Genomic DNA, 25,039 nt, shown 5'->3' with positions numbered 1-25,039 from the left:
TGATGGAGTGATTCTATTAATTAATGAGTGTGAAATTGAATCACAAAGGCGGGAATGCTGCTGGAAGGAGAGGCTGAGGAGAGGAGGGAGGAAGCAGGGCTGGTTTGGGCAGGCCCTGAGGGTTGGGGAATATCTAGGAGGACGGCAAAGGGAAGGGAAGGGTTCCAGGTGTGGGGAGCCAGATGAGCAAAGGCTTGGAGGTCTGGTGCAGATAAAAGTGAAGAGGTGATCGCTCCCTCCTTCCTGGGGGCCCAGCCTGGGAGGGGCACCTCAAGGCAGTGGATGGGCTCGGGGCCACTCCCTCTGAGGCTCTGGATCAGGGGCTTCTCCCCAATTTGGGGACCTTCGTAGTCCCAGAAAACAAATTACAATAACGGCTAACACTTAACAGCTAAGCACTGGCTGCATCCCAGTCCTCTCCCAGCCGGGTCCCCCCCAAATGCCATCTCCTCAACGAGGCCCTCCCTGACCACCCCATCGAGATTACAGCCACCAGGACTTCTTCCCCCACTACACTGCCCTATTTTTACTCACAGCACTTATCGATAGCTGAGATTCTTTATTTAGTTATATGCTATCTGTCTGCTTCATTAGAAGGTCATCTCCATGGAGGCAGGTCAATTCTTTTGTTTACTGCCCTGCACAGTGTCTAGCAGAGTTCCTAGCACACAGTGATGCTCAGTGTTTGTTGGATGAATGAATGATCTCATTTAACCTTCACAACAGTGCAAAGAGGTGAGCATGATGTCCCCATTTTACAGACAAGGAGAGGAAGGCAAAGAGAGGTTGTATCATCTGCTTACAGTCACACACTAGGAAGTGGCAGAGCCAGGCAGGGCCCAGGACTACGGCTGCAAAGCTGGGCTCTTCCTACCACGCTGGCTGCCTCTTGGATTTTTGGATCACAGCACATAATCAGCCTGTCTTTGGAATCCACCCCGCAGGGAGACAGGAGAGGGGCAGATTTGGGGAACTGGCCTCAGAAAGCCTGTGTTTTGATAAGGGCAGGACCCACACAAAGGTCAGCTGCAGGTGGGACCTGGCAGTGTGGGAACAGGGTCAGGGTGACCTTGAGGGGAGGGCTGGTCCAGAGGAAAGAGGCTGCAGCTGGCACTGAGAGTAAGATAGGATTTTGGTGGAAGGGAGGGCTTTCTGGGCAAGGTGTGACCCTGTTGCGTGGACCTTGAAGAGCCCAACCCAACAGAAGCAAAGCACGCTCTCTCATTGCGCCTGCTGACAAGGGGCCCTGTGTCCAGCTGAGGGGATGATTTCTTCGTCCCCTGGAAGAGTGGGCGAGGTGCATAGTGGGCGTGGCTACCTGAGCAAGGGATGGTGTGTTGAACACTGAGACTTAAGAATATTAATCTCCTCTGGAAGTTGCAAAAATAAATCATGGGAAGCGATTCCTTCGGTGCCCCTGATCCTCGTATACGCCGCTCTCTGGTGAACTGAGGCTGTTCCCAAATACCAGCGACTGCAAGTGCATACAAGGACACCACTGGGCAAATGAGGAAGGGAGGGCTTCTGTCTTCAAGGCTACTGAATCTTGAACCTGGAATTTGCTGGGGAAAAATGTGGTCTGTGATGCCTTCTGGGTGCCATCTGAGCTGGGTTTACAGAAAGTGGAGTGACGGTTAGTGTCCCATTGGTTGGGGGCTTAAACTTAGCTTTGGGAGGCTTGGGAGGTGGGGTGGGATTGTTCTAGTTCTGACTGTCCCAGCCTGGAATCAACCTGGACTGCGGGTGCCCTGCATCTGGCTCAGCTCAGGGTCAAAGGAAGCCCCTCGGGTAGGTAGAAGAGGGTTAGCCATTGGTCTCCTGGAAGACTTGTATTTAGTTGGTCCTTCCCTGAAGCTTGTGGGAGGGTCTCTGAGGAGGAGAAAGAGTCCAGTCTGGGTTCCCCCAGGAATATCAAGACGAACAAGACTCAGTTTGCACCCTCAAAGCCATAATTAACCTCATATACATGGGGCGGGAGGGGGGTGGGAGCTGCCAGACTGTGAGGTGGGGGGCAGGGCAGGTCCGGCACCAACTGAGACTCCTGGCAGGAGTCCCGGGGGGCTGGTCAGTTTCCCACCTGGAGAATGATGTCACTGCCCCCCTCACCACCTTGTCCACTAGAGCTTGGCACTTTGCACCATCCAGCGGGCCCCTGGCTCTTGGCTGGGGCCCCCCTGCCGGGCACCCCACGGCCTTTCCATGCAGGGTGCTAATGGAAGGGCCTCTGCTGGGGAGGCTGATGGGGGAGGCAGCCCTACCCTCGACCCTCGGGAGCCCCCGGTTGGGTGAGGGAGTCAGGACAGCCAGGGAAAAAAGACAAAAGAACACTTACAAAGCAGCCTGCTTGCAAATTAATGGAGCGCAAAAGTAAAACTGCTCCAAGTGCTGAGGGAATGCACGGCAATGGGGAGACAAGCTGTTGTGTGGCAGCGAGGCTGGCTTGGCCCCGGCCTCAGTTTCTCCTCTCTGGGAGGACCCTGGCTTTCCTGCTGGGATAGCAGAGGTGGGCGGCGTCTTCAGGTGTCCCTGTCTCTGAGATGAAAGGAAAAGGGTCTCCCGTCAGAAGCCGAGAATCCTCCACTCTGCCGAGCAGGGCCTCTCTCTGAGGGGCGTACGCCCCACCCCTCACTCTCCACCGGACCTTCCCTCAGGCCCAGGGCTCCACTCCAGCTCCACTGTCCTGGGGAGGAAGCTGGTTTTGGACTCAGGGCCCGGAGAGTAGCCCCGCCCCCCAACTCGGAGGCAGCTGTGGGGGGGTCTCTCCCCCAGCTCTGCATCCCTGGCCCTGGCCCGGGCCTGGACTTTTCTGCCCTCCCAGGCTGGGTCTCATCTTGGTCAGGGTTCAGGCCACACCCTCCACGGTAGCTCCTGAGGCCGCTCCCCAGCCTCCCTCATTCCCGGGGATCCGGGTCTTTCCTCTCTCCCAGGCATTCGCACATCTCTCCATCTGCATATTTTAACTCCCCCAGCTGCCTTTCCAATTCCTCCCTGCCATTTCCCTCTCCTCCTCCCCTCCCCCTGTCCTGCTGTGTTCACTCTCCCGCCTGGGCTGGGACTTCAGAGGCTCCTGTTGGCTGCTGTCTGAACCTTCCTCCTTCCTGAGTGGGGAGGACAGGCCTGGGACTTTCTGGATCCCTTTCACAGTGGGGACTTCAGCCAGCCACCCGGAGAGAGGAACCAAGGTCGCAGCCCCACGTAGAAGGGGTCTGTCCAGTGTCCCCACCGAATGAGTCAATGTCCTGCCCCTCACCTGCCAGGGAGGGAACCTCCCTCCCGTGATCCTCCCTCGGGGCGGTGCCTCCAGGGACCACACACCCTCCTGTCCCCTCCCCTCTGCTCTGGCCACCCTCAGGGACTGAGGTCCCAGTCGCTGCCACGGGAGCAAGAGTGCCCACCTTCTGGTCCTGCTGGAGAAGTTAATCTGAGTTGAAAACATCTCAGGACCCATCTCAGCCTTATCCCAGCCCTCCATGACTCCCTTGGAAGCCCAGGAGGCCTCAGGCTGAGTCCGTGGGGAAGAGGGGGGTAAGGCTCACCTGGAGGAGAGGGAGAAGATGGGGGCACTGGACCAAGGCAGAGGGGATGCCAGAAGGGCTTGAGTTTCATTTGGGTACCTTTGTCCCCCTGTTCTTAATCCTGTGGAAATTCTCCTCCCCAATAGCTCAGTTCAGGCTTAATTCAACAACTGGACAGATCTTGGAGTCTGGGCCAGTGGGAAGGGCTGGAGGACAACCCAGCCACCAGGATCCTCCCTCCTTCCTGCTGGTAACAAGGGCGGTAACAGCAGCAATACTAACACACCTCACTGAGCACTTACTGTGTCCAGGTCTTTTACTTGCACAGAATTTACGAGTAATTGGATTGTTATTGGTACCTAAGTAGGAACATCCTGGGCCGGAGTTTCCCAGAAGTGTGGTCTGGGGATCACCTGTTTTAGACTCAGGGAAGGTTCCCAGGTGTAGTACCAACTGAATCAGGATCTCATGGGGGAGTCTGCATTTTTAACCACTGCCTAGATACTAAAGTTTGAGGACTGCTGCTCCCAGTTTTGCTGTCGCCTTAGAGCCAGCTGCTTTTGGGATTCATGTGCCAGGAGGTGAAGGTGGTGCGGGGTTTGCCTGCCGCGACACTGAGGCGCTGCCCCCAGAAGAGCCTCTCCCCTGCCTGTGGCCACAGCAGCGCTGCTCCAGGAGGGGAGGGGCAAGAGCCCTGGTTATAGCTTCTTCACACCAGGAGCCAGTCTCAGTCCGGTGGAGGCTGACGCTGACCCAGGGCAGCATGCGTACCCACCCAACATCCCTTGGCAAATAATCCATCTTGCTGACACATGCCACCTCAGGCCTCCCCAAGTAGAATGCCTGGTGGATTATACAGAGCGAAGTGTTCTGAGGGACAACGCAGTGAAGGTGGACTCGCCAGCTGCTCTGCCCTCCACTCTGTCTGGAGAGGCCGTTTTGTCATGGGGCTGGGGGACCCAGGGCCCTGGAGGGAGGCTTTCGTACCCCTCTCCTGCCCAAGAACCCCAGCTCTTTTGTTCACCGTGGGGAGGGGTGCCAACTGTGAACTGGTGATGCAGCGGGCAAAGGGTCCTTAAGGCAAGAGCCAGAGCAGCTCAGTGACAGCACTTTTAGGGAGTCAGAGGAACCCACACAGCAGCCCTGCTTGCCTCCCGCAGACTTGGTCTTGGCCTTGGGCAAGTCACTGTGGCTCTTGGATTGAAGGTGACAAGGTGGTCAGCAGGGTGTGTTCTGTTCCCATACCCAGAAGAGGTCATCCTCTCCTGGCTGTGCGCGCGTGCATACGCGTGCTTGTGCGTGCATGTGCGTGAATGCGTGTGTGGTTTTTTCACTATTGCAATATGTGCTGCCTTCAAGGCCCATCTTCCTCCGCTCTGTCCCCACGTGGGCCCCCCACCCCCTGCACAGGAGCAGGGGCCGACAGCCTCCTCTATCGTCTACCCCACACGTGGCCTTCTTTGCGCAGGGCTGGACGCACAGTGGGGTGGGTGCCCCACAGGTGCTCATTTATGATTTATGGTTGAGAATTTAACCAGCAACGTCCTTCAGGACATGGCCAAGGGAGAGGGCTGCCACCGGCGGACGGTCCCAAAGATAGAATTCCTCCACAGCTACTTAGCTATGGGCTGGGCCTGGCCCTCAGACCCAGCGGGACCCGGCATGGTGGTTAATGGCCAGCTCACCCTGTCTCCGGGTCTCATGGGCGACCCCCTTCTCTCTCCCCAACAGGACAGCTCTCCTGCAGGCGCGCCCCCGGCTGCTCCTCCCCGTGCAAAGCCTCGTGTGCCTGGCAGCCTTTGGCCTGGCCCTGCCGCTGGCCATCAGCCTCTTTCCCCAGATGTCAGAGGTCAGTGGAGGGAGGGGCTCAAGGGCAGGACAGGGAGGGTTGCCGTTCGGTCACTTATGAACCAATACCTACTCGGTGCTGACACCTTAGCACTGTGCTAGCTAGGTACTGGGGTTAGACGGTGAATGAGACGGGCCCAGGCTCTGACCTCTCAGGGTCAAGGGTCAAGCAGTGAACACAGCGATGAAATGGAATAGCAAGTGAAGGGTGAGCAGTGTTAAGATGGGAGGAGTTTGACCATGGGAGGAGACAGTAGGGGCCCAAACAGAGCTTAGAGAGAAGTGGCATTTCATGGGGGCCTGAAGGATGCGCTAGAGCTGGCCAGGTGTGTAAGAGGTGAGGGGACACATAGGCTGAGGTCACCTGGTATGAAGGGAGGCGGCACACAGCTGAGGAAAGCCTGCCTCTTGGGCAGAGAGTGGGGAAGATGAGGTGGGCCAGGTACGGGGCCCTGACGTCAGCGGGTGCCGGGAACTTGGAAGCCAGCGCAGTGGGTAGACGTTACCAGAAGAGCTGGGCAGAGCAAGACTACAGATTCCTGATTTTGAACGGTCCCCATGGCTGTATGGTGAGGCTGCGTTGGAGCTCTGGAGAAAGAGCCTTCAGGAGGCGGTGGCGGGAGTCCAGCGAGAGATGATGGCGGCTTGCACCAGGCTGCTGGCAGCGGGCATGGAGGGAAGTGGGTCCTTTAAGAGAGAGTTAGGAGGCAGCTTCATCAGGATCTGATGAAGAACTGCGTGTGGTGGGAGGACAGGGAACCGGCAGGATGTGCGCCCGGGCTTTCTGGTTTTGAACAACCCGGCAAGACGGAGATGAGGAGGGGCCGGCGTGCAGGAGGACAGCATGTAGAGCTGGATGCACGCGTGGGGTTTGAAGAACCTGTGGAACTTGTGAACAGAGGTGCCCCGTGGAAGCTGGCTTTGGGTCTAGAAGCCAGGAGAGAGGCCTGGGCTGGAGGGACAGAAGTAGGAGCCCCCAGCATAAAACAGTGATGGAAGCCAGAATGGTGGGTGGGATCAACCCAGGAGCGTGTGGAGAAAATAGGCCCTGGGGAGGGGAGCTGCCCAAGGACAAGTGGCCAGGGAGGTAAGGACAGAGCCAAGTGAGACTGGAGTTGGGGGGCATCCACAGGGTCAGACCCTCCCGAGAGGTCAAGCTCCGTGGGGTTGAAGAGCGCCCATTGGGGTCTCAGTTCGTGAAGGCAAACCCCATCCCGAGGGGTGGAGCCCAGCTGGGGGGTAAGGAAATGGGTTGGCAGGCTGACCGCTTGGTCTAGAGGCTTGGTACTGGGGGAACAAAGAGAAGCAGACCCAGAGCTGGAATGAGATGTGGGATCAAGAGAGGCTTTTATTTATTTTCACTCTTTTAAAATGGGAGAGACTGGAGCTTGTGTAAATGCAAAGGGAAGGCACCAGGAGAGAAGAAGGACACTGGAGGAGGAGGACAGAGAGCAAAGTCCGTGAAGTGGGGGAGTCAGAACGCAGACAAGGGGTTCAAAGGATTCGCCTGGGTGGGGGAGACCCCTCCCCACTTTAGCAGGGGGAGGCAAATGTTGTTTGGGGGGTGGAGTTCGGGGGTGGGGAGGTTAAGGAAGTTGATCTGATAGCTCCTGTGTTCTCATGACTGAGCAGAGAGGAAGGAGGTGGGTGGGAAGGGGGAGGTCAAAGGTCAGAGGACCATGGAGAAGGCTGGAGACCTTCAGAGGGGAGAACGGGAGAGACAGGGGACTAAGGAAGTCAGAGAGCCTGGTGGGCAGTGCCGGGGGTCAGAGGAGGGGACGGCTGGGGGTGGACACAGGTCTGTGGGGATGGCCAGGGCCTGTCTACCCAGAGGTACGGGGCCTGCTCCAGTTTCGTCTGGTTGGGTGAGGCATTCGGGAGGCTGGTAGGAGTTCAGGAGGAGCAAAGGACCCCAGAATCTTAGCTGGGTGGGGGTGAAGAAGCATGAGCAAGCCGAGTGGGAAAAGCAAGGTTTGGTGCAGAGGCAGACCCAAGGAGGGCAAAGAATGATCATGGTATTTGGAGTTACAAAACTCATGGGAAGATGGGGGCTGTGGCCGCAGATGGACGCTTCTGAATCCGTGACCACAGGACTGACCCTGCGGGGCGGGAGGGGTGCAGGTTCCTCCAGGGGAGTTGGGGAAGGTGGAAATAAGGGTCCTGGGGTGTTACACTGGGACTGTGAGGACTGGAGACCCAGGGTCTTAGAGTAGGAGGTAGTGACCCAGCCTCCAGGGCCCGAAGAGGGTGAGGACAGGAGTCACTTGCCTCCACTGAGCCCCAGAGTTTCAGGAGGAAATTATAATGGGATGGGGCTCCTATGTCGGGGGCCAGGCCAGCGCACACAGGATGGGAAGCTCAGCAGTAACCTCACACCCACAGGGCCCAGCCTTGCCGTGGAGCAGGGATACGCCTCCCCATCCTTCCCCTCAACCCGAAAGCTGAACAGCTATATCCTGATGCTTGGGGACTCCAAATAGAGCTGGGGGCTCCAGGTTGCCTGGGAGCTCAGAAGACGAGAGGGCGGGCACTTCTCGGCGGTCCTGGCATCCCTGTCTGGAAGGCCTGGGCCCGCCGCTCCCCAGATCCACTGACGGCATCTCTTTGTAACAGCTGGGCTGAGTCTGCAGTTCTGGGCAAGAGTCAGAGTGCCCCAGGTGCTTGCAGGTACCACTGTGTTCAGAAGCTTCAAGTAGCCGGCTCCCATAGCTCTACCTGTCTGCACAGGAGAGGGAGCCAGGGCAGAGAAACCCCATGAGCCTGTCCCACTGGAAGGATTTTCAAGGTCATCCAGTCTACCACCCTCCTGGCTCTGCTGGGGCAAATGGAGACCCAGAGCAGCCAAGGACCCGGCCCAAAGTCACAGAAGCCACGTGCAAATATAGAAGGACACCCCAGAGGCTCACTCCCAGTCCAGAGCTCCCAGGAGATGTTGCATCTGCTTGTCCTGTAGGATGTTCTCTTCTCACTCTTTTCCCTTCACCTACCCTGAGACAGTGTAGAGAGGAGGAAGCTGGGGCCTCCCTGTGGTGGGGAAGAGTCTAGGAGTGCTACGGGTCTAAGGGCAGGTGTTCCTTTGGGGCAAATAATGGAGAAATGGCCACAGTCCCGCCACTCGGGCCTCCAGCTCCGGCTGCAGAGAGGTGTTCTAAGTGAGCAGCCCTGGCCTAAGTGAGTCAACGTCCAGGCTTCTCCCTTCCCCCATGTCTGCCACAAATAGGCATGGAAGTTAGTTCTTCTGGGTGTCTAACCAAAATCCTTCTCGTTGCAACCCAAGCCTCCTTGTCTAGTTGGAAAGAATATAGTCATTTTGTAATAAGTCTGTTCTCTGGGAAAGGAGGGTAGGGACGTGATCTTCAGAGCCCCCTCCTCACCTGCATCAACCCCAACAGGATGCGGGCGGACCTGTGCATAATGGGGTGTTTGGCTGAGAGGACCTCGTTCCCCCATTCTTCCTCCCACTTAATTCTCTCTAACGACGCGCTGCTTCTGCCATGTGGGGATCATGTCTCACATCCCAGAAGCCAATGTGATTTGCCACAATAAGTCTGGACCTGCTTGGGCTGACCCAACCTTGCCAAGAGCCACCAAGGTTGTCAACAGGAGTAATCACTGGAACGCTAATTAATTAATTAGGTGACCTGGAGATGGAATTTAGGAACTGGTTTCCAGAATGGCTGGCCTGCAGTGACTGGTGTGGGGTTTCCAACCCACTAACCCCAGAGGTTGAAGAAAGAACTTCAATCCCCTCTTCAATCCCTGGGAGAGAGTTTTGGGGGTGTTTTTTAAGATTTTTTTTTTTTTTTTGATGTGGACCATTTTTTCAAGTCTTTATTGAATTTGTTACAATATTGCTTCTGTTTTATGTTTTGGTTTTTTTGGCCGTGATGCGTGTAGGATCTTGGCTCCCCGACCAGGGATCGAACCCGCACCCCCTGCAATGGAAGGCGAAGTCTTAACCACTGGCCCACCAGGGAAGTCCCCCTGGGAGAGAGTTTTGTCCGCGCTTTTCAAATTAGTATTTCTGCCTATTAAAATGGTGCTAATTTTAAAACTAAAATTGCAAATAATAATAATACCTACCATTTGCCAAACATCTACTAGGCCAGGTCGTATGCCAGGAACTCTGCATGCCTTGTATTAAATCTTCCTAATGCCCCTCAAGTCCAAGGTATTACTGTTTATCAAAGGGTGTTGCCTAGACAGTTAGATGTGTGTGTCTCAGGCTCTGGGGCGAGATTTTGGCTGGGGAACAGGGAACCTTTGATGCATGGTAGGGACTGAAGTCCTGGAAGGGTTGAGGTCTCTGTAGAAGGAAGAAAAGCTGTTAAAAGAGGGCAGGAGCAGGCAGGGAAGAACCCTGATGAGCAGTTTCATGGACGCTGAGGACAAGGGCATTTCGAGGAGGAGGGGGCTCCCTGCAAGTGAGCTGCTGCCAGGGCACTAGGAGTTGACAACAATCGGGGGGTGTGGCTGGGCGAGGCAGTCTAGGAGGCAAAACGGCAGTCAGGTTTCTCCCTTTGTTCAGAGAAATGAACTCAGGGATGGGAAGCCATTGGAGAACAGCAAAGATAATTTCACTCATTGGTGTTCTGTGAGATGGGGGGGTGGGGGCCTGGAGAAAAGGCAGTGATGGGGAAGCAATCACACAGCCCAGGGTAGAAAGGCATGGCCTCCAAGAGGTCCTGGGGTCCAGTAAGTACAAGGGCCTGGTTGACTGTGGTGGTAAAATGTGGACCCAGAACATGACAGTCCTGTGAGGTTCGTACCAGTATTATTCCACGTTTACAAATGAGAAAACTGAGGCACATCAAGGTTAAGGACCTTGCCCAAGGTCCAAAGTTGGTAATGATGGAATAAGCTCTGTACCCACAAAAGGATTCCATGACCCTCCTCAGCCCACCCCCCTCTCGCTATAAAATGAGAAGGCCCAAGTCTGAGCCCCAGATGGCTCCTTGCTCATTTATCGGTAGGAACATTCCAGTGCCCTCACCCAGCCCTCGTCCTCCATGGGGAATCCATGTTCAGGTTCACAGGGTCCTTCTGAAGCAGGTGTTTGTGCCTTTGTTCTCTGACCCAGAGCTGAGGCAGGAGGCAGGGGTAGGGGGTCTATGGGCCAGCAGTTTGGGTAGGGAGCCTCCTTAGGAACTTGGGTGTGAGGACAGGGGAGCAAGGTCTGGCCTCCCTTCTGAGCCCCGGTCCTGTTGCCGGGAGTGTGGGGTCTGCCCCGGTGGACACTGTGACCTTCAGATTAAGGCTGTAGGGCATTGGCCAAGGCCAGCTCAGCCCAGCATGGACGGGCCCATCTGCACCCAGATACTGGGGGGATTTCCCCTTTTGCTTGTAACTTGGAGGGCCATGTCATAGCCCCCTGCTCTCAGGGAGCCTCTGTTCTGGGGGTGCAGACAGAAGCCAAATAACCGAGGAATGTCAGGTGATGGTGCAGCTAGGATGGAAAGGAGAGGGCTGTGTTGGAGCTTGCCCAGGGCTGTGCTGGGTCAGGCGGGCTGCAGAGGCCTCCCTGTGGCATGTGGGGCCTGATTTGTGGTGACCTTTCTGGCCCTGCCCTCTCTGGAGATTGGGGCTCTGGGCCCCAGGCCAACGTGGTCATCTCTGTCCTCCCTCAGACATATACATGCATGCGCGCGCACACACACACACACACACACACACACACACACACACACACACACACACACACACACACACACACACACACACACACACACACGTATGCTGGTGTCTCAGCTTCCTCGAGGGAGATGTCCAAGGTCCAGTCTCTGGACCCATGGGCTTGGCTGCCACAAGAGGCTGGACCTGGGGATGGTGAATGTCCTTCCAATTCTGACAGCCGGTGTTCCCCACCTGGGAGCGCTTCCAATCCCATTTAATGAACCTCGTTAAGGTTCAAGAAGCAGTACCTTGGCCAAGTACCCTGCCCATGGCCCTGCCTGTTTCTCTCTCTTTGTGCCTCTCTCCTTCGATTCCTCTGGGCTCTCCCCCACCCCATTCCCCTCTCTTTCCCTCGCGATTCCCCCCGGGAGCTCTGGGAGGGGGGGAGGCTGGGGAACTGGGCTGCACATACAAGCCGGTGCCATTGTTCGACAATCTGTTTTTGTCTTCATCTTGTTGGCAGGCGGCAGGAGAGGAGCAAAAGGTTAATGAGACACTGTGCAGCGGGATTACCGACGGCGGGCGGCGGGCGGGCGAGCCAGCCATGGTGACAGGGAACTAATTAGGAGCAGTTTAACAGGAGGAAAAAGTGAAATCTCCTCTTCACCAACTGTCAATAATTAGCTGATTTGGTGAGGTTGAAATGTGCCCACAGGAAAAGTTGGGGCTTTTCTGTGGATGAGTGAGGCTGTGGGTACGGGGGCCCCAGGCGGCTCTGCCCTGTCCCTAGGTGGGGCTCAGGCCGGGGGCCGCCACACATGCCCCAGGTCTGCCCTCCTCCCATCTGGCTGGCACCCCCCAGCCTCAACTCTCTGTATGACTTGGTCTTCGCCCTAAGGACCTCAGTTTCCCCTGCCATAAGATAAGGTGTTGTATGTAAGCTTTCTCCTGGTTCCGCCCATGAGGATTCTGGAAGTGAAACCATGAGACCGGCCCCTGGTACTAGAGCAGGGAGAGCCGGTGGCGGGCTATGTGGCCTTAAGTCAGCTGCAGACCCTGGGATGCCTCTCCGGCAGCGTGGCTGTGCCGCCCTCTCGGGCCAGGTGTGGCTTATGAATGGTGCTGAATGCCTGAATGGGCAGAGCCTTCCTCGGAACATGCCTTCTAGCGCCTGGACCCTCATTCAGCTCCTCTGTCCTCCCAGCAGCAACAGGGGCTGAGGTTGGGGCACAGGCAAGGTGGGGCCGGGCTGCTGCCATAGGGCTGGGGGCTCCTCGAGTGTGTGTGTGTGTGTATCTCCCCCCGGCACCAGTTTTGCAGGGTCCACGTGAAGCCAGGGAGTCAGGTTCACTGGCAGCGAGGGTGGTTGCCCTGCAGTTGTCTATTGTCGGCTGTTGGTTTGCTGGCCCCTGCCCTTTGGCCTTCCCTGACACCTCAGCAGAGGACCCCCTCCCCACCCTCCCTCTGCCTCTCCAGCTTCTGCCAGACACCTTGACTGGAAGAAAAGGCAGCATCTGAGCCCCCCAGGGCTTGCTGCTCAGAGCCTCCCCTGTCAGCCCTGCTGACCCCCCAACCCCCTCCCTCTCAGCCCAGCCCCTCCTCACCTCAGCCCCGGAGGGTCCAAAGAACCAGAAACTTAGGCCCTCCTTATGTCCTCACACTAGTCACCCTGGCCCCAGAGGTTGGCTCTTAGAGGTCACACGCGTGCTGTAGATGAGGTTCCTGAAGGTCCAGCTCAGCCATGCCCTGGCTCACCCCACTACCTCTTCCAGCTCCCCCTTCCAGCTTCCATAGTTACGAAACAAAGAGGCACATCATCCCTGTATGGGGAAAGAATGTGGGTACCCCCAGTGGGCACCAGAACCTCCACCATCTCTCTCCCCATCACCAGCCCTGAAGAAAATGGTAGTTTTGATGAACCAGCTTGGCCGGGAGCTGTGACTTAGCAGAAGCAAATGTCTCCCCCAGCTTGCCTCCGTTTCTCCGAGAAAGCATTTGAACTCCCAACCAAGAACAGGGAAGAGTTGGGAATGAGCTCAGGTCCACATTCAAGCTGTTCTAGGAGAGGTCCCTCCTCCAGGAAGTCCTCCGTGATGAGCCCCCCTAGGATCTGTCTCTCCCCACACATGTAGACTCTGGTCGCATGCGTTTCCTGCGTCCCATCTCCCTCCCCAGGACAACAGTCCTTTCTCCATCCCTTGACTCATAGGGTGTCCCTAAGGCTGAGAACTGGCACTATTTATTAACACCTAATACAGAGCGTGGCTCACCTGGGCTCACCTTGACTTCATTGCTTCCTGCTTCTCCCACTCTTCCAAGGCTGATATGAGGCCAGAAGCAATGTCTAGGGGGTAATGTGTCCCTCTTGAGTCCACAGAGATTCACCATCTCCCAGAGCACGTGCCTCCTCCCCTCCAATCTCAAATCCTTCTCCTACTTTGCTTGGAGATGCTTGTTTGGGGCTTTTCTCCTTTACTGCTTTAATCAGTCCCTATTGAACTCTGAAGCGGGCTATTTTTGCCATCAGAAATCTGCCGCCTCCCTGCCCGCTGCTTTCTTGGAGTTTGCCCACAGGACCCCCCAGGAGGGACGGATGGGAATGGCAAAGCCGCTTGGAGCCCAGGAACGCCAACGCCACCTGTCACGTTGCCTGTTCCACACACCCCCACCCCAAACCTGCGCGTGCACGCAGGCCCACACACGAGCACGTGCACGAACATGCGCACACATGCCCCGGTGACAGGCCTCAGCAGGGCCACCTCTCAGCCCATCCCTCCCCAGTCCTTTCTAGGACCTTCTAAAACACCTAGCTGAATAGAGGACAGGGAGGGAGGAGGCTTGGTTGTGCAAAGCTTCTGCTGAGAGGATTAAACGCCTCAGTACGTGTGAAGCATTTAGAACGTGCCTGGCCCACAGCAAGCGCTCGGCCCTGTGCGCCACGAGGAGACACAGGCGAGCAAGACCCGGCCTGGCGGTGGGATAGCCACGGGGTCCTGCCTTCCTTTAGCAGGTTTTCTAAGCCTCCAGAGGGCCTTCTCATCCATTTCTTGGTAATATCCACATCCCAGCCCCAGGAGTAGAAAAATCTTTCCACCTCCCATGTGGGGAAACTGAGATCTTGAGAAGGTGGAGGAAGAGAACGATTCTGAGTTTGGTCCACCAGAGGGCACCCAGGAACAGTGCAAAGCTCCAAAATGGGGGGAGGGGGTGGTCTGAGCGTTCCGTGGGTGCCATCGCACGGGGGGATAGGAGGTATAAGATGAGGATCCCTGAACTTGGGGAGTGCAGTTCAGTTTGATTCCACTTTTACCGAGGGCCCACTATGCACATGGCACAGGGTGACTTGAGCTACCCTGAGCGGCTCACGCTGGGGTGGGGTGGCGGGGGGGGCCCTGTATTCACAGCTGGCCTGCCTCTGGGGGTGTAATCGGCCGGGGCACCGGAGGAAGCAGCAATGGATTTGGTCTGAGAAGATCAGGGGAAGCTTCCTGGAGGATTAGGCCTCCAAGCCTACTCGTACAACGTACTGGGTGTGAGAGCAGCCAGTGGGTGAGGAAGCTGGAGAAGGTCGCGGAAGACCTTGAGCGTCCAGCCAAGGAGTCTGACGTTCACTGGGAAGGCAGTGGGAGCCCAGAGCCAGCGCCCGAGGCCTGCCTGACCCACCGATCTAGGCTCAGGCCTCAGCTGCTCCCCAGCTCCGGCCTAACACTCCTGTCCTCCAAGGACACTCAGGACAACACTCAGGCCTGGACGTGTGTATCTGAGCAGGACCCGAGGCCTGCCTAGCCCTGGTGACGGAGGGTGGTATGTGGCCGCCCAGTAGGCAAGTTGGTTCCGGACCTGGCAGAGGCCTCAGGCACACAGGGTCAGCCAGGTGCCGGCCTGGGCTTTGGACCTGTGTCAATGTCACCACCACCTGCGGACCCTCAGAGGCCCAGACCCCTGGCCAGGAGCAGGAGGCCGCTTTGAGCCATGTCACAGGGTCACGCTGAACACCCCACCCCCCAGCCCAATGCCTTTGAAAAGGAGGCAGAAAAGCCACCAGAAGAAAGGCAAGTAGGAGGAACTTCTTTGTAGTAGGTAAAAGCCCCTGAAAGTGGGGCACAGGCCGGGGGATCCAGTTTCCTGTTTATGTCTCGGCACCTTAGCTCCAGGTTCAAATATGTAAACTATCTGCTGGCTGCTGGCTGCAGGTGTGTGTGTGCTCTGGGGCTGCAGAGGCAGAGGTGATCCCAGATGCATTCCTGACTCTGGCCCCCCACCCAGGATGAGCCAGGAGACAGAGGCAAATAGCTCAGGGTTAACCCTTCCAGCGCCACGAAGGAAGCCCTTCAGGCTGCTCTAGGGGGCTCTGGGGCCAGCTGGGCCTGGGGGTGCTCCGGAGAGGCTCGTGCTTTGTGTTTGCTGCCTCTGACCTTAGATGCAACCGGAAATCTGGGGCTATCTGCTACAAGGGGCAGCAGGCTCTGAGCTGGGTCTGGAGGCTGGGGTTGGGGGCTCTGATAGGGTTAGGGTTAGGGTTAGGGTCTGAGAGGGGAGGGCATCCGGGTGAAGCTGTCTGGGAGCCAGGGTGCAGGTTCTGCCTGGGAGTCAGGGAGTGCTAGCAGGGCAATACTGCTCATCTCATGGCAAAGCGAGCTGTTTCCAACAGGCCCACGTCTTCTGGGCACCCCCATTTCTGGGGCTGGAGGGTACCATCAACCAGTGCTGATTGATCACTTCAGCCAGGGCTCTGGCTCCCCATACCAGACCCCGCCTTCCCTCGAGGTCCCCTGCTGACTGACCGTCGGGCGCCTGGGGAGGAGTTCACCAGATGAATGGAGGGACCCACAGGTTCCTGCCGGCCCCCCACTGGCTGCCTGGACTGGGTCACCCCTTCTCCCTGTGGCCACTCCTTGCACAGCCTTCCTTCTCCTTGTCACCTTCTCCCCAGAGGAGGCCCCTCAGAGCTTAGCTGTGGTCAAGCCCCTGCCCTTGGCCTACTACGCTGGGGCCCTAGTCTTTTCTGGGCTGACGATAATGACCCCTCCTTGCCGCATCCACTCCTCTCACTGGGCCTTGGGACCTCCCTCTGTCCACAGCCCACCTCTGAGCCGCTGTGGCCACCACACCATTTGTTCTGCTGCTGACACAGAACACGGAGCCGGCTTCTGCTTCTTCCCTTACCTCAAATAGCAGGGGGACCCCAAGGGAACACACACCCTGTCCCTAACTCTGGGACCCTGAAGCTGGTTAGTTGCCCTCACTCAGTACTTGAATCTCATTCATGTACCAGCACAGCCCTGGATGTGATTTCTGTGGAGGGGACTCAGGCCCCCCACACCTCAGAGGGGTGATCTCCATGGGGTAGGCAGCATGGGGGTCCCTGCCCCAGCTTCCTCCGCTGAGCCCAGTGGTGAGGACCCTCAGTGGTCCCAACATCCGTGAGCCCTCGAGACGGTGAGCCATTGGCTCAACCCCCAGCTATGGGCAGAGAACTAGAGAGGTCTTAAGGAATGACCGGTTGAATTGGCCCAGGATGGAAGTGAGAGGCGGAGTGAGGGTTAGGAAGTCTGGACTCTAGGGGGTCACCAACTCCCACCAAAATCCCTCTGCCAAGACCAAAGACCAAAGCCTCTCAGCCCCCACCGGGGCCGCAGGAAACTCTGTCTGCCTGGGGTTGCCATGCTGCCTGTTGTCTGTGGTGCCCTCCGTCACTGCCACCGCCCCTTGGGCCGGTCCCCCAAGGCCGCCATCATGGGCTTGTTCCCTATACCCGCCCCTCAAATGTGCCTGTTCCCCAGGCCTGGCGCCCTCCCCTGCCATCTGCTCTTCTGGGCAACTCCTCCACTCCAGGGCTCTGGCTGTGCTCACGTATCCAGGGCTCACTCTTCTGCCCAGGCCCCTGCCCAGAGCTCCTCCCCCAAGACCTGTCTGCCTCACTGGCTTCTCAAGCTGGGGGACCCAGGCCTACCACCCTCCTACCCTGACCCACCCCCCCATATTCCCCTGCCTCTGAGAATGGCGTCACCAGCCACCCAGGCTCCTGAGCTAGAATTAGGAATCATCCAACGCACAGTCATCCTCGACACCTCCCTCTCACCCCCACATGGAATTGGTCATCAACTCCTGTGGATTTCGTCTTAGAAAGGATCCCCAGCACACCCCCCCTGGCGGCCCCCACGGGCAGCATCAGAGGGCAGGACCTGCCACCTCTCTCTGATTCCCTCAGCTGCCCCCTCACTCACCTCTCCAGCCCATCCTCCATGCTCACCACCACCAGCAAGACAGGGATCTTGGACCACCCCTGCTCAGGATCCTTCCGTGACTCCCCATTGCCCTCGAGTAAAATGCTGACACCTTCACGTGGCCTACGGGGACCTGCCTGCCCCAGCCCCACCTCCATTTCCTGCCACATTCCCAGCCTGCCCAGCATTGCCCACACCAAACATGCCATGCTGGCCAGCTTATGCTTTTCTCTTCCCCAGCAGGCTTTTCCTGCCCTCTCTTATCAAAACCTTCTGTTTCTTTCTGGCCTCCCTCCTCTGAGAAGTCTTCCTTCCTTGTTCTTTCATCAATGCATGGTAACCCCCACCCCCTCCCAGTTTCCATGGCACTTGGTTTGTCTCTCTGGGATCCATCTGCTTGCCTTTCTGACTCCTTCCCTAGACTTGAAGCTTCTCAAGGGCACGGGCTGCTCTGGTCCATCTCTGTGTGCCCAGCCCTGGTGTATGGAGTTGGCAGCTATAAACATCTGCTGACTTGAGGGCCGATGGAATTGAAATGAGAGGAAAAGGCTTAGATGCCAGCTCTGTCCCTAAACGCCTGCTCCTGAGTGGAGGGCCTCGTCCACTGCCCTCCCCCGCAGCCTTCCCATTGCCTGCGTCTCCCCACCCTGCTTCCCTCCTACCTGCTGCCCTCAGCACAGTTGGGAGCCTGGGTCTGCAACAGCCCCGCTGGGAGGGGGACGCCTTGGTCTCCACCAGGGCCAGTGCTCTCCAGGGAACGGGCCGAGTAGGCCGTGGCCCTGGCCCGTGGTCCTCCACTGTGGTGGTGAGCAGCCTCTCCGATTTTAATGCGGGCCTCAGTGCTTCAGTGAAAGCCGGCATGGGAAGTTGCTAATAATGGCACTAAAATAAAATATGCTACATCTGTTATGGGTAGCAGAACAAAATTAGCTGCTCACACCTCTGACATCCAAGATGTCTTAACTTAAAATACTCCTTGGCTTACTTTACATCATTTACTGATTATATTTAAAAGAAATACAATTTTGCAATTACTGTTCTTTCCAGCGTGATATCTATGCATCATTTTCCTTTTATGTTTATATATTTCTCCTTCATTAGTGCAGTCTGAAGGGTGATTAGGATTCTTCAAACATTTTACAGAGGTTAAACGTTGATTAAGATTTAATTATTACTGTAAATAGCTTGGAATGACATATGGTGCAAAAGCCTGACATATGTGCATTTGAATAAATGAAGTGCTATTTCCCAGGATGCCTCAGTAGCTGTTTAACAGCTTTCCCGAAGGGTTATGTTACACCTCATGGTAAGATTGCTGGGATGTTATATTTTGTTGGTTTTTGCAGCTGAAAGCTAAGAACAGTTTTCCAGTTTTTTAAAAACATTGAATATTTTAAATACCTAAATTGTTTTGCACAAATTTTTGCTAATTTGTCTAACTAGGTTAAACATTTTCAAAAGCATTTAGATTTTTAAGCGTGGGCGCTGTGCATTGTGTCAGTGGCAGCATGGGGACGAGGAGAGCTGGTGGGGTGGAGGGGACTCGGAGGCCGGCAGGGGTGTGGAGGGAGGAGGTGGTTTGAGGAGAGGGGGTGGGGAAGAGGCCTGGTCCCTGAGCCTCGCTCTTGTCTCTTTGGCCCTCTCAAGTGGCCTGGGTATTGGGGTGCCAGGGACTACAGGAAGAGGGTCCCCCTTCTCCAGGAACTTCACTGGGCCCACCGGCTGTAGCCCACACTGAATCCCCTCTTGTCTGGTCTCGGACATGACCGAGTTCTCTAAAAGCCCGTCCAGTCTATGGCACCTCCCGCCTACTACCCAGAGTTGCCACGTCTTGATGTATAGCAGGTACCTGGGACCAAGCTCAGCGAGCTGAGTTTCAAAGGCCCGGTGCTCCCTTGACTCGGTCCAGGGCAGGTGTCAGGCTGGGGCCCCCCACAGAGGGAGCGCCTCCCTCCCGGCTCCCTCAGGTTTGAGGGCTCAGGTGTCCCCACCAGATCAGTCCCTGGAGCTGCAGATCAACATCTGGGCGGCTGTGGAGCCTCCAGGGGGACCCCAACCTCCCAGTACCCTCTGCCTCTCTTCTTTCCGCTCACTGATTCAACACTTACGAACACCTACTGTCTCCCGGCACTGGGCCTTGAGGATGCAGGATGAACAAGATCACACCCTCGCTGCCTCATAGAGCTCGTGATCTAACGTGGAGAAGCGGGAGATGAGTGATCGGGCAGCCTTGAACCACATGCTACGACGGCTATACAAAGTGCAGGGGAGGGTGGGGCTGGAGAGGTGGCCGTACCCAGCCTGGATGAGGGAAGACGTCTAAAGCTGAGGGAACTGGGGTTGGGGAAGACAGGAAGTGGCAGAGGGCAGCTCAGGCGAAGACTCGGGGTGGGAATAACCCAGTGTACCTGAGGCACGGTGATAAGCGGGTGTGCCGTGTCTCCAGTCCAAGGGACTGGGTGGTGAGGGGGAGGCTGGGGCTGGATCTTGAGGGATCCAGGGATCCCACTGGGTCCCTGAGGGCAGTGGGGCCAATGAGCCATTTCATAACAAAGAGAGGCATGGCCAGACTTGCAGCTGAGAAGGCTCCCGATGGCTGTGATGGGGGAGGGACTGGAGTGGGTGACACCTGAGGGGACAGAAGGAGAGTGGAGGTCAGGAGGCCCCAGGGTCTCTGGCCAGAGCACCATTGGGTGGCGGTGTGGTTAGCAGGGGGCGGAGGTGGGGGGGAGGAGATGAGGAATTCTGTTCTGCTCTGGATGGGTTGAGTTTAAGTACCTGTGGGGCTATGTGCAGGGAAGAGGAACCCTGAGACCCTGAGAAGTGTCCAGTGGGTGTCACACAAAGGGAGCTGGCAGTAACCTTGGAGAGGAAGATTGTTGTGGAGCGTGGTAGGAGCAGAGGCCAGATTTGCTGTGGGTTGGAGAGTCAGTGGGAGGTGAGGAGATGGTGCTGGCCAGTGTGGAAGACGCCTTGAAAAAATGTGGCCATTGGAGGGGAGAGAGACCCGGTGGTAGCTGGAGCATAACAGAGGGTTAAGGGGAGGTTTTATGGGATGGGAGGTTCTCTGCTGATGAGCAGGAGGCAGTGGGCTGAAAAGGTGGGAAGGAGGGAGGGCAGTCCAGCGGTGGTCTCCAGAGTGGGGTCTTGGGAGGGAGGGATAGCCGCAGTGGGGCAGCTGGAGGGCAGGTCCAGAGCAGAGTGTGGACACAGGTAGGTCGTGGGTTTGACGAGAAGCTGAGGGGTGTCTTCTGATACCTTCTGTTTTCACTCCGAAGTAGGAAGATGAGTGCGGAGCTGAGGGTGGGGATGGCTGAGGACAGCAGAGGAGGTTTAAGGTGGCCTCTGCGGAGAATGGGAGAGGGAGTTGACCGGCCATGTGGCCCAGGGCTGGGGACTGTCTGGCTGCTGTGAGGGTCCAGCCAAAGTCAGGGGCAGTGAATGTTGAGTGGTCTCTGCTAGGTGGTCAGGTTTAAGTGGAGAGAAGGGAGATGCATAATTGGGTTCCTCCAAAGCAGGGCTTCTGCCAGTCAGGCCAGAAGGGCCTTGCAGCTCGGAGAGGCTGAAGTGGTTGGCCCTTTGCGTCCAGGTTGGAGGGGGAGGTTGTGAAGACTGAGCCGTAGGGAGTCTGGGGCTGGGGTCTTGGTGGTCCGAAAATGGATAGGGAGAGTGAGTGGGGTGCTGGAAGGACAGGGGATGGTGGGGTCCAAGAGGGTGGGGTTTGGATTTAAGGAGTCTGGATGGAGCAGCCCTGGGGCTGACCAGGCCCAGGGTGTGTCCTGGGAGTGGTCTATGCAGCAATGGGGACAAGGTCCTTGGAGATGAGGGAGACAGAGAGCTCAGAGGGTAGGACGTTCCCCAACATGGATGTGCTGGCAGAGTAAGAGGCATGACCTGGGCTGGAAGGGGTATCGTGAGCCCCTGGGCCGAAGAGCAGTAAAGAAGGAAGATGTATCATTAGGCAGCACACGTGGGCCCTGGCTGGGGTGCCGGGGGCAGAGGGGAGAAGTGTGGGCACCAGGTGGTCCAAACTGCTACTCCCAGCTCCCCACTCACCCCTTCCCTCCCATCCCCCTCACCTTTCCTCTCTCTGTTCTCACTCTCTTCTCAGATCGAAACGACCCAGTTAGAGCCTGAGATTGCCCGGGCCACGAGCAGCCGGACAGTGGTGTACAACAAGGGGCTGTGAGCGGTGGCCGGCCGGCCTGGGGGACGGAGCGTTGTCCAGGCCGGGAGTTGGGGGCAGAGAAGGAGTCCCGTGGGCTGCACCTGCAGGGAGAGGCCAGCTGACCCCCCAGTCCTGGGCTACCTGCGGGAGCCCTCCCCGCACAGTGGTAGGGAGACTAATCTATTCACACTTTAACATAAGGGACAGGAATTCTGACACATTTACTACGAAAAATAATCAAGTGCATTTCTGGGCCTTATGTGGGGTTGTCAGAACTCTACTTAGCACAATTATGTGTGAAGCTGAAAAATTGTAGCGTGCCCACGGGGTAGGATTAGGATCCTTTTATACTTTGGTTTCTTTTTTCTTTTTCTTTTTTATCAGAATCAAGCCTTGGTTGGAGCTGCCCGGATGCAACAGGTGGTGGGCGGAGTGGGCCTGGTGGCCTTGGTGGCCTGGCTGGTAGATTTAAGATATTACTGTGGCCAGGCCCGATAGCTCCCTGGGCTGTGCTGGGCTGTGCTGGGCTGGACTAGGGAGGGGAGGGGAGCCAGTCTACACTTCACAGGATGAACCAGCTGTGACTGAGGTCCTCAGGAGGTGGCCCAGGAAGTCAAGGGGCACTGGAGGCCTCTAGAAGATTCCTTGGGCAGCTGGCTCTGAGTGTGACCAGCCTTCATGCCACACCTACAGAACCAGTTCCTCTGCATGAAGCCCAGTGACACACTGAGGCTGGTGTCACCCTCCACGGAGCCCTGATCCATTTGAGACCCGGAGATGACCCCAGCTCCAGGCAGGAAGTCCTAAGAAAGAATTATGCTTGGCGGGAACCGTGGCCTGCCCTCTGCCCTCTGCGGGAAGATCTTCCTTCCAGGCACAGGCTGGAAACTGGGCGTTGGGACTGAGGGTAGGGCTGGAGCCAGGCCGACTGCTGTCCTTTCCAGCCACCGGGCCACCTGCCCCAGCCCACCATTTCCTGAGCAGGAGGGTCTCGTGCCTGAGAGTGCAAAGCCCAGATCTCTAGGCATCTACCTGAGAGCATCAACCCAGGAACAGCAGGCCCCAGCTCTGGCACTGATGGGCTGTGTGACCTTGGACGTGTCCACTACCTTCACTGAGTCTCCACTCCCTGTCCGGAACCAGAGGACTGGATTGAGGGGTTCCCCACCTGCTCTTCCAGCTAGACTTTGTCTTTGCCTGTCCTGCTCAGATGCTGGGCATCCCAGGCATGTCCCCAGCGTGGACACTGGACTGGGAATGGGGCAGGCTCCCTTGGAAATGGCCAGCTGTTGGCCTCAGAACCTGGACCTCGCCCTTCTGTATGTGAACACACATTCCTGGAGCACTTGACCTTTGCCAAACACTTTACAGGTCTGAGGGAAGAGGCAGCGTGCATGCCTGGGCCTGAGTGTAGGCCCACATGCTCGTGCCGCTGCCTCTCACCCTGCATGGGCCTCTGAGGCCCGTTGCCGCTGGCTCTCATTTGCAGGCCAGGAGAGGGGAGAGTGCTGCAGGAGCTTTGCAGAGGAAGCAGGGCCTGAGGTGGGGGTGAACAAGGTAAGCCCCCTGACCCCCATCTGAAAGGCCCAAACAAAGCGGAAGCCTGGGCCTCCATGCATCCCTCACCTGACCCCAACTTGAATGGAGACCTTGATATGCAACCAAAGGGCCTCTGCTTCCCTGGCGACTTCATCTGGGGAGGGACCTGGCTGGAGATGAACACATGCACTTGCAGGAAAAGGCTATTGCAGGATGGCAAGGGCGTGGCCATGGGTGGCTCTTGCCATCTTTAGGGCAGGGTAGTTGTGAGGTGCATTGATACCATGCACTCCTCAGAAGCCCCTGCTGCCCTCACCACCCAGGCAGGCCGTGGTGCCCCCCAGCTAGCTCTGCAGGATGCTTCCCTGAGGGCTCCCCACTCTCCTAAGGAGCAGCCCACCCACTGCCCATCAGGAAAAGGAGACGGCAGAGACAGGCACAGAGGACACAAGAGCAGAGGGGGTACCACAGTGTTGGAGGGGCAGGTCGTTTTTAGCTAATCCTGCCATAATGTGAATGTGCCAGTGACTGGGGGCTGGGCATGTCTGGGTCCTCTTTTGAAAAGCTCACTTCAAACTCACCTTGCCCCACCTCTCATAGGGTCTTGTTCTTTTGCACTTTATACCTTGGGACCAAAACTGCTCACCCCAGCTCTACTCCCACCCCGTCCAGGGGCCTGGCAGAGATGGGGTCTTTCCAACTCTGCCTCTGTGCTGGTTGCCCCTGCCCAGCCCCACCCCTGCCCAAGCCTTGGGAGCCCTGTGGCCTCGACATCTCATAACCTACTTACTTTGTCTCCTAGATGCTTTCTGGTCATGCTCCCAATGCAATTTCACATGAGCTAAGGGGGTTTCTCCTGGGGAGTGGGAGGGGTGGGTGGCAAAGAATCCTTGTAGCTCAGGGTAATTGTGACAGAGGTTCAGGCGGCCATGCTGCTAAGTCCTGGCCTGGCTGCAAAAAATACCATGAGGGGAAGCTTTTGGCCAACATCCATCCTCTACTCTGCTGAGGACAGAGGAAGGGAGGCCTCGTGGGCAGATTGGTTCATAACTAGGGGTGGTGGGAAGGCTGAGCCAGGATCCACTGAGGTCTGGGCCTGGCCCAGCTGTGCCAGAAGACAGGGCACACCTGCAGCTGGCTCTCTCTCTAGCCCTGTGTACCCTCCTCTGGTCACTTCAAACATTCCCTCAGGCTTGGGGATGCCCTTCTCCTATTCCAGAGAGAGATCTTAGAGCACAGGAACTAAAAGCCCAAGATGTCAAGATAACCAACAGACCCCTTTTCCAATTCCAGACTGTGAGCCAGCTGGTCTCCTGTCCTGGGCCTCTAGCCTGGGAGCAGGGTGACGTCCTGAGAGGACAAGGGCAGTGGACAGAAGCAAGGTGGTTTTCTAGCCCTGGGCCAGTGTGAGTGAGACACCAGCACACACGCCTTGGCCACTCCCAGGGGACTTTGCAGTGTCTTTTTAACCTTCTCAGAAAATTTCTCAATCTCTGTGATTTATGTAATACTAATGAGCTGTGGGCAATAAATGATGGATTTAAAGCATCAGGGCTTGGCTTTGTGAATTGTGGGTGGGAGAGGTAGGGGTTGGGAAACAGTGGGAACAAGCCAAGTGCTGACTGAGGATTTTGTGAGAAGGGCCCTGAGGAAGGTGCAGACCCAGGCTCCAGGAGGGGTCAAGCCTGCTAGGAGGCCCAAAGGGAAAGAGACAAAAGGACGGTGGGGCATGTGAGGGCAGGAAGCAGGACAGAGCGGGTGAGCTGAAACTCTGCAGAAAGACCCTTTACAGAGTGGTGGCTGAGGGAAGGGCTCACTAAGGGCCCCACTGCAAGGAACTGAGTAGAAGAGGGATTTTGGTAGATTCTTGGCTACTGATATCCAGGGGACTGGGGGGAGGCATGGGAGGGGCATTCTGGACTGCCTGGGGGCCCGGAGGGACTTCACAGGGAGAAGAGGTTTGAGCCCGGTGGAAAGGTACCTGATATTGGCAGTGGTGCGTGGCACCATCCCTGGGAACTCTGCCCCTTCCTGACTCCTCCACAGTCCCTCAGGGCCAGGCCTCAGCCACCTCCTGACAGCTTTGCCTCCTCCAACTCCAGGCAGCTCCCAGAGTTCCTGAGGGAGTG

At 57.0% G+C, this 25,039-nt stretch overlaps 1 protein-coding gene across 8 annotated transcripts in view; it reads left to right on the top strand.

Annotated features, from left to right (window-relative positions):
• Window positions 1–24,458, top strand: part of SFXN5 (sideroflexin 5) — a 116,643-nt gene extending 92,185 nt beyond the window's left edge. For 3 of the 8 annotated variants that reach the window (XM_027132014.1, XM_027132010.1, XM_027132013.1), the window contains 2 exons: window positions 5,247–5,364; window positions 21,756–24,458. In XM_027132014.1, coding sequence (XP_026987815.1) covers window positions 5,247–5,364; window positions 21,756–21,837 — 200 coding nt within the window. In that variant the 3' untranslated portion in view covers window positions 21,838–24,458. Of the gene's footprint in view, window positions 1–5,246; window positions 5,365–7,745; window positions 9,206–21,314 lie in introns of those variants that run through there. The other 5 variants (XM_027132011.1, XM_027132015.1, XR_003438284.1 and 2 more) reach the window with 4 other exon arrangements.
• The last annotated feature ends 581 nt before the right edge of the window (window positions 24,459–25,039 follow it).

The sequence above is a fragment of the Aethalodelphis obliquidens genome, unplaced genomic scaffold, assembly GCF_003676395.1.
Source record: "Aethalodelphis obliquidens isolate GAN/ISIS:26980383/991018 unplaced genomic scaffold, ASM367639v1 scaffold40, whole genome shotgun sequence".
NCBI classification, from domain to species: domain Eukaryota; kingdom Metazoa; phylum Chordata; class Mammalia; order Artiodactyla; family Delphinidae; genus Aethalodelphis; species Aethalodelphis obliquidens.
Note: the sequence above shows the minus strand (reverse complement) of the source record. Positions and strands in the feature narration are given on the sequence as shown.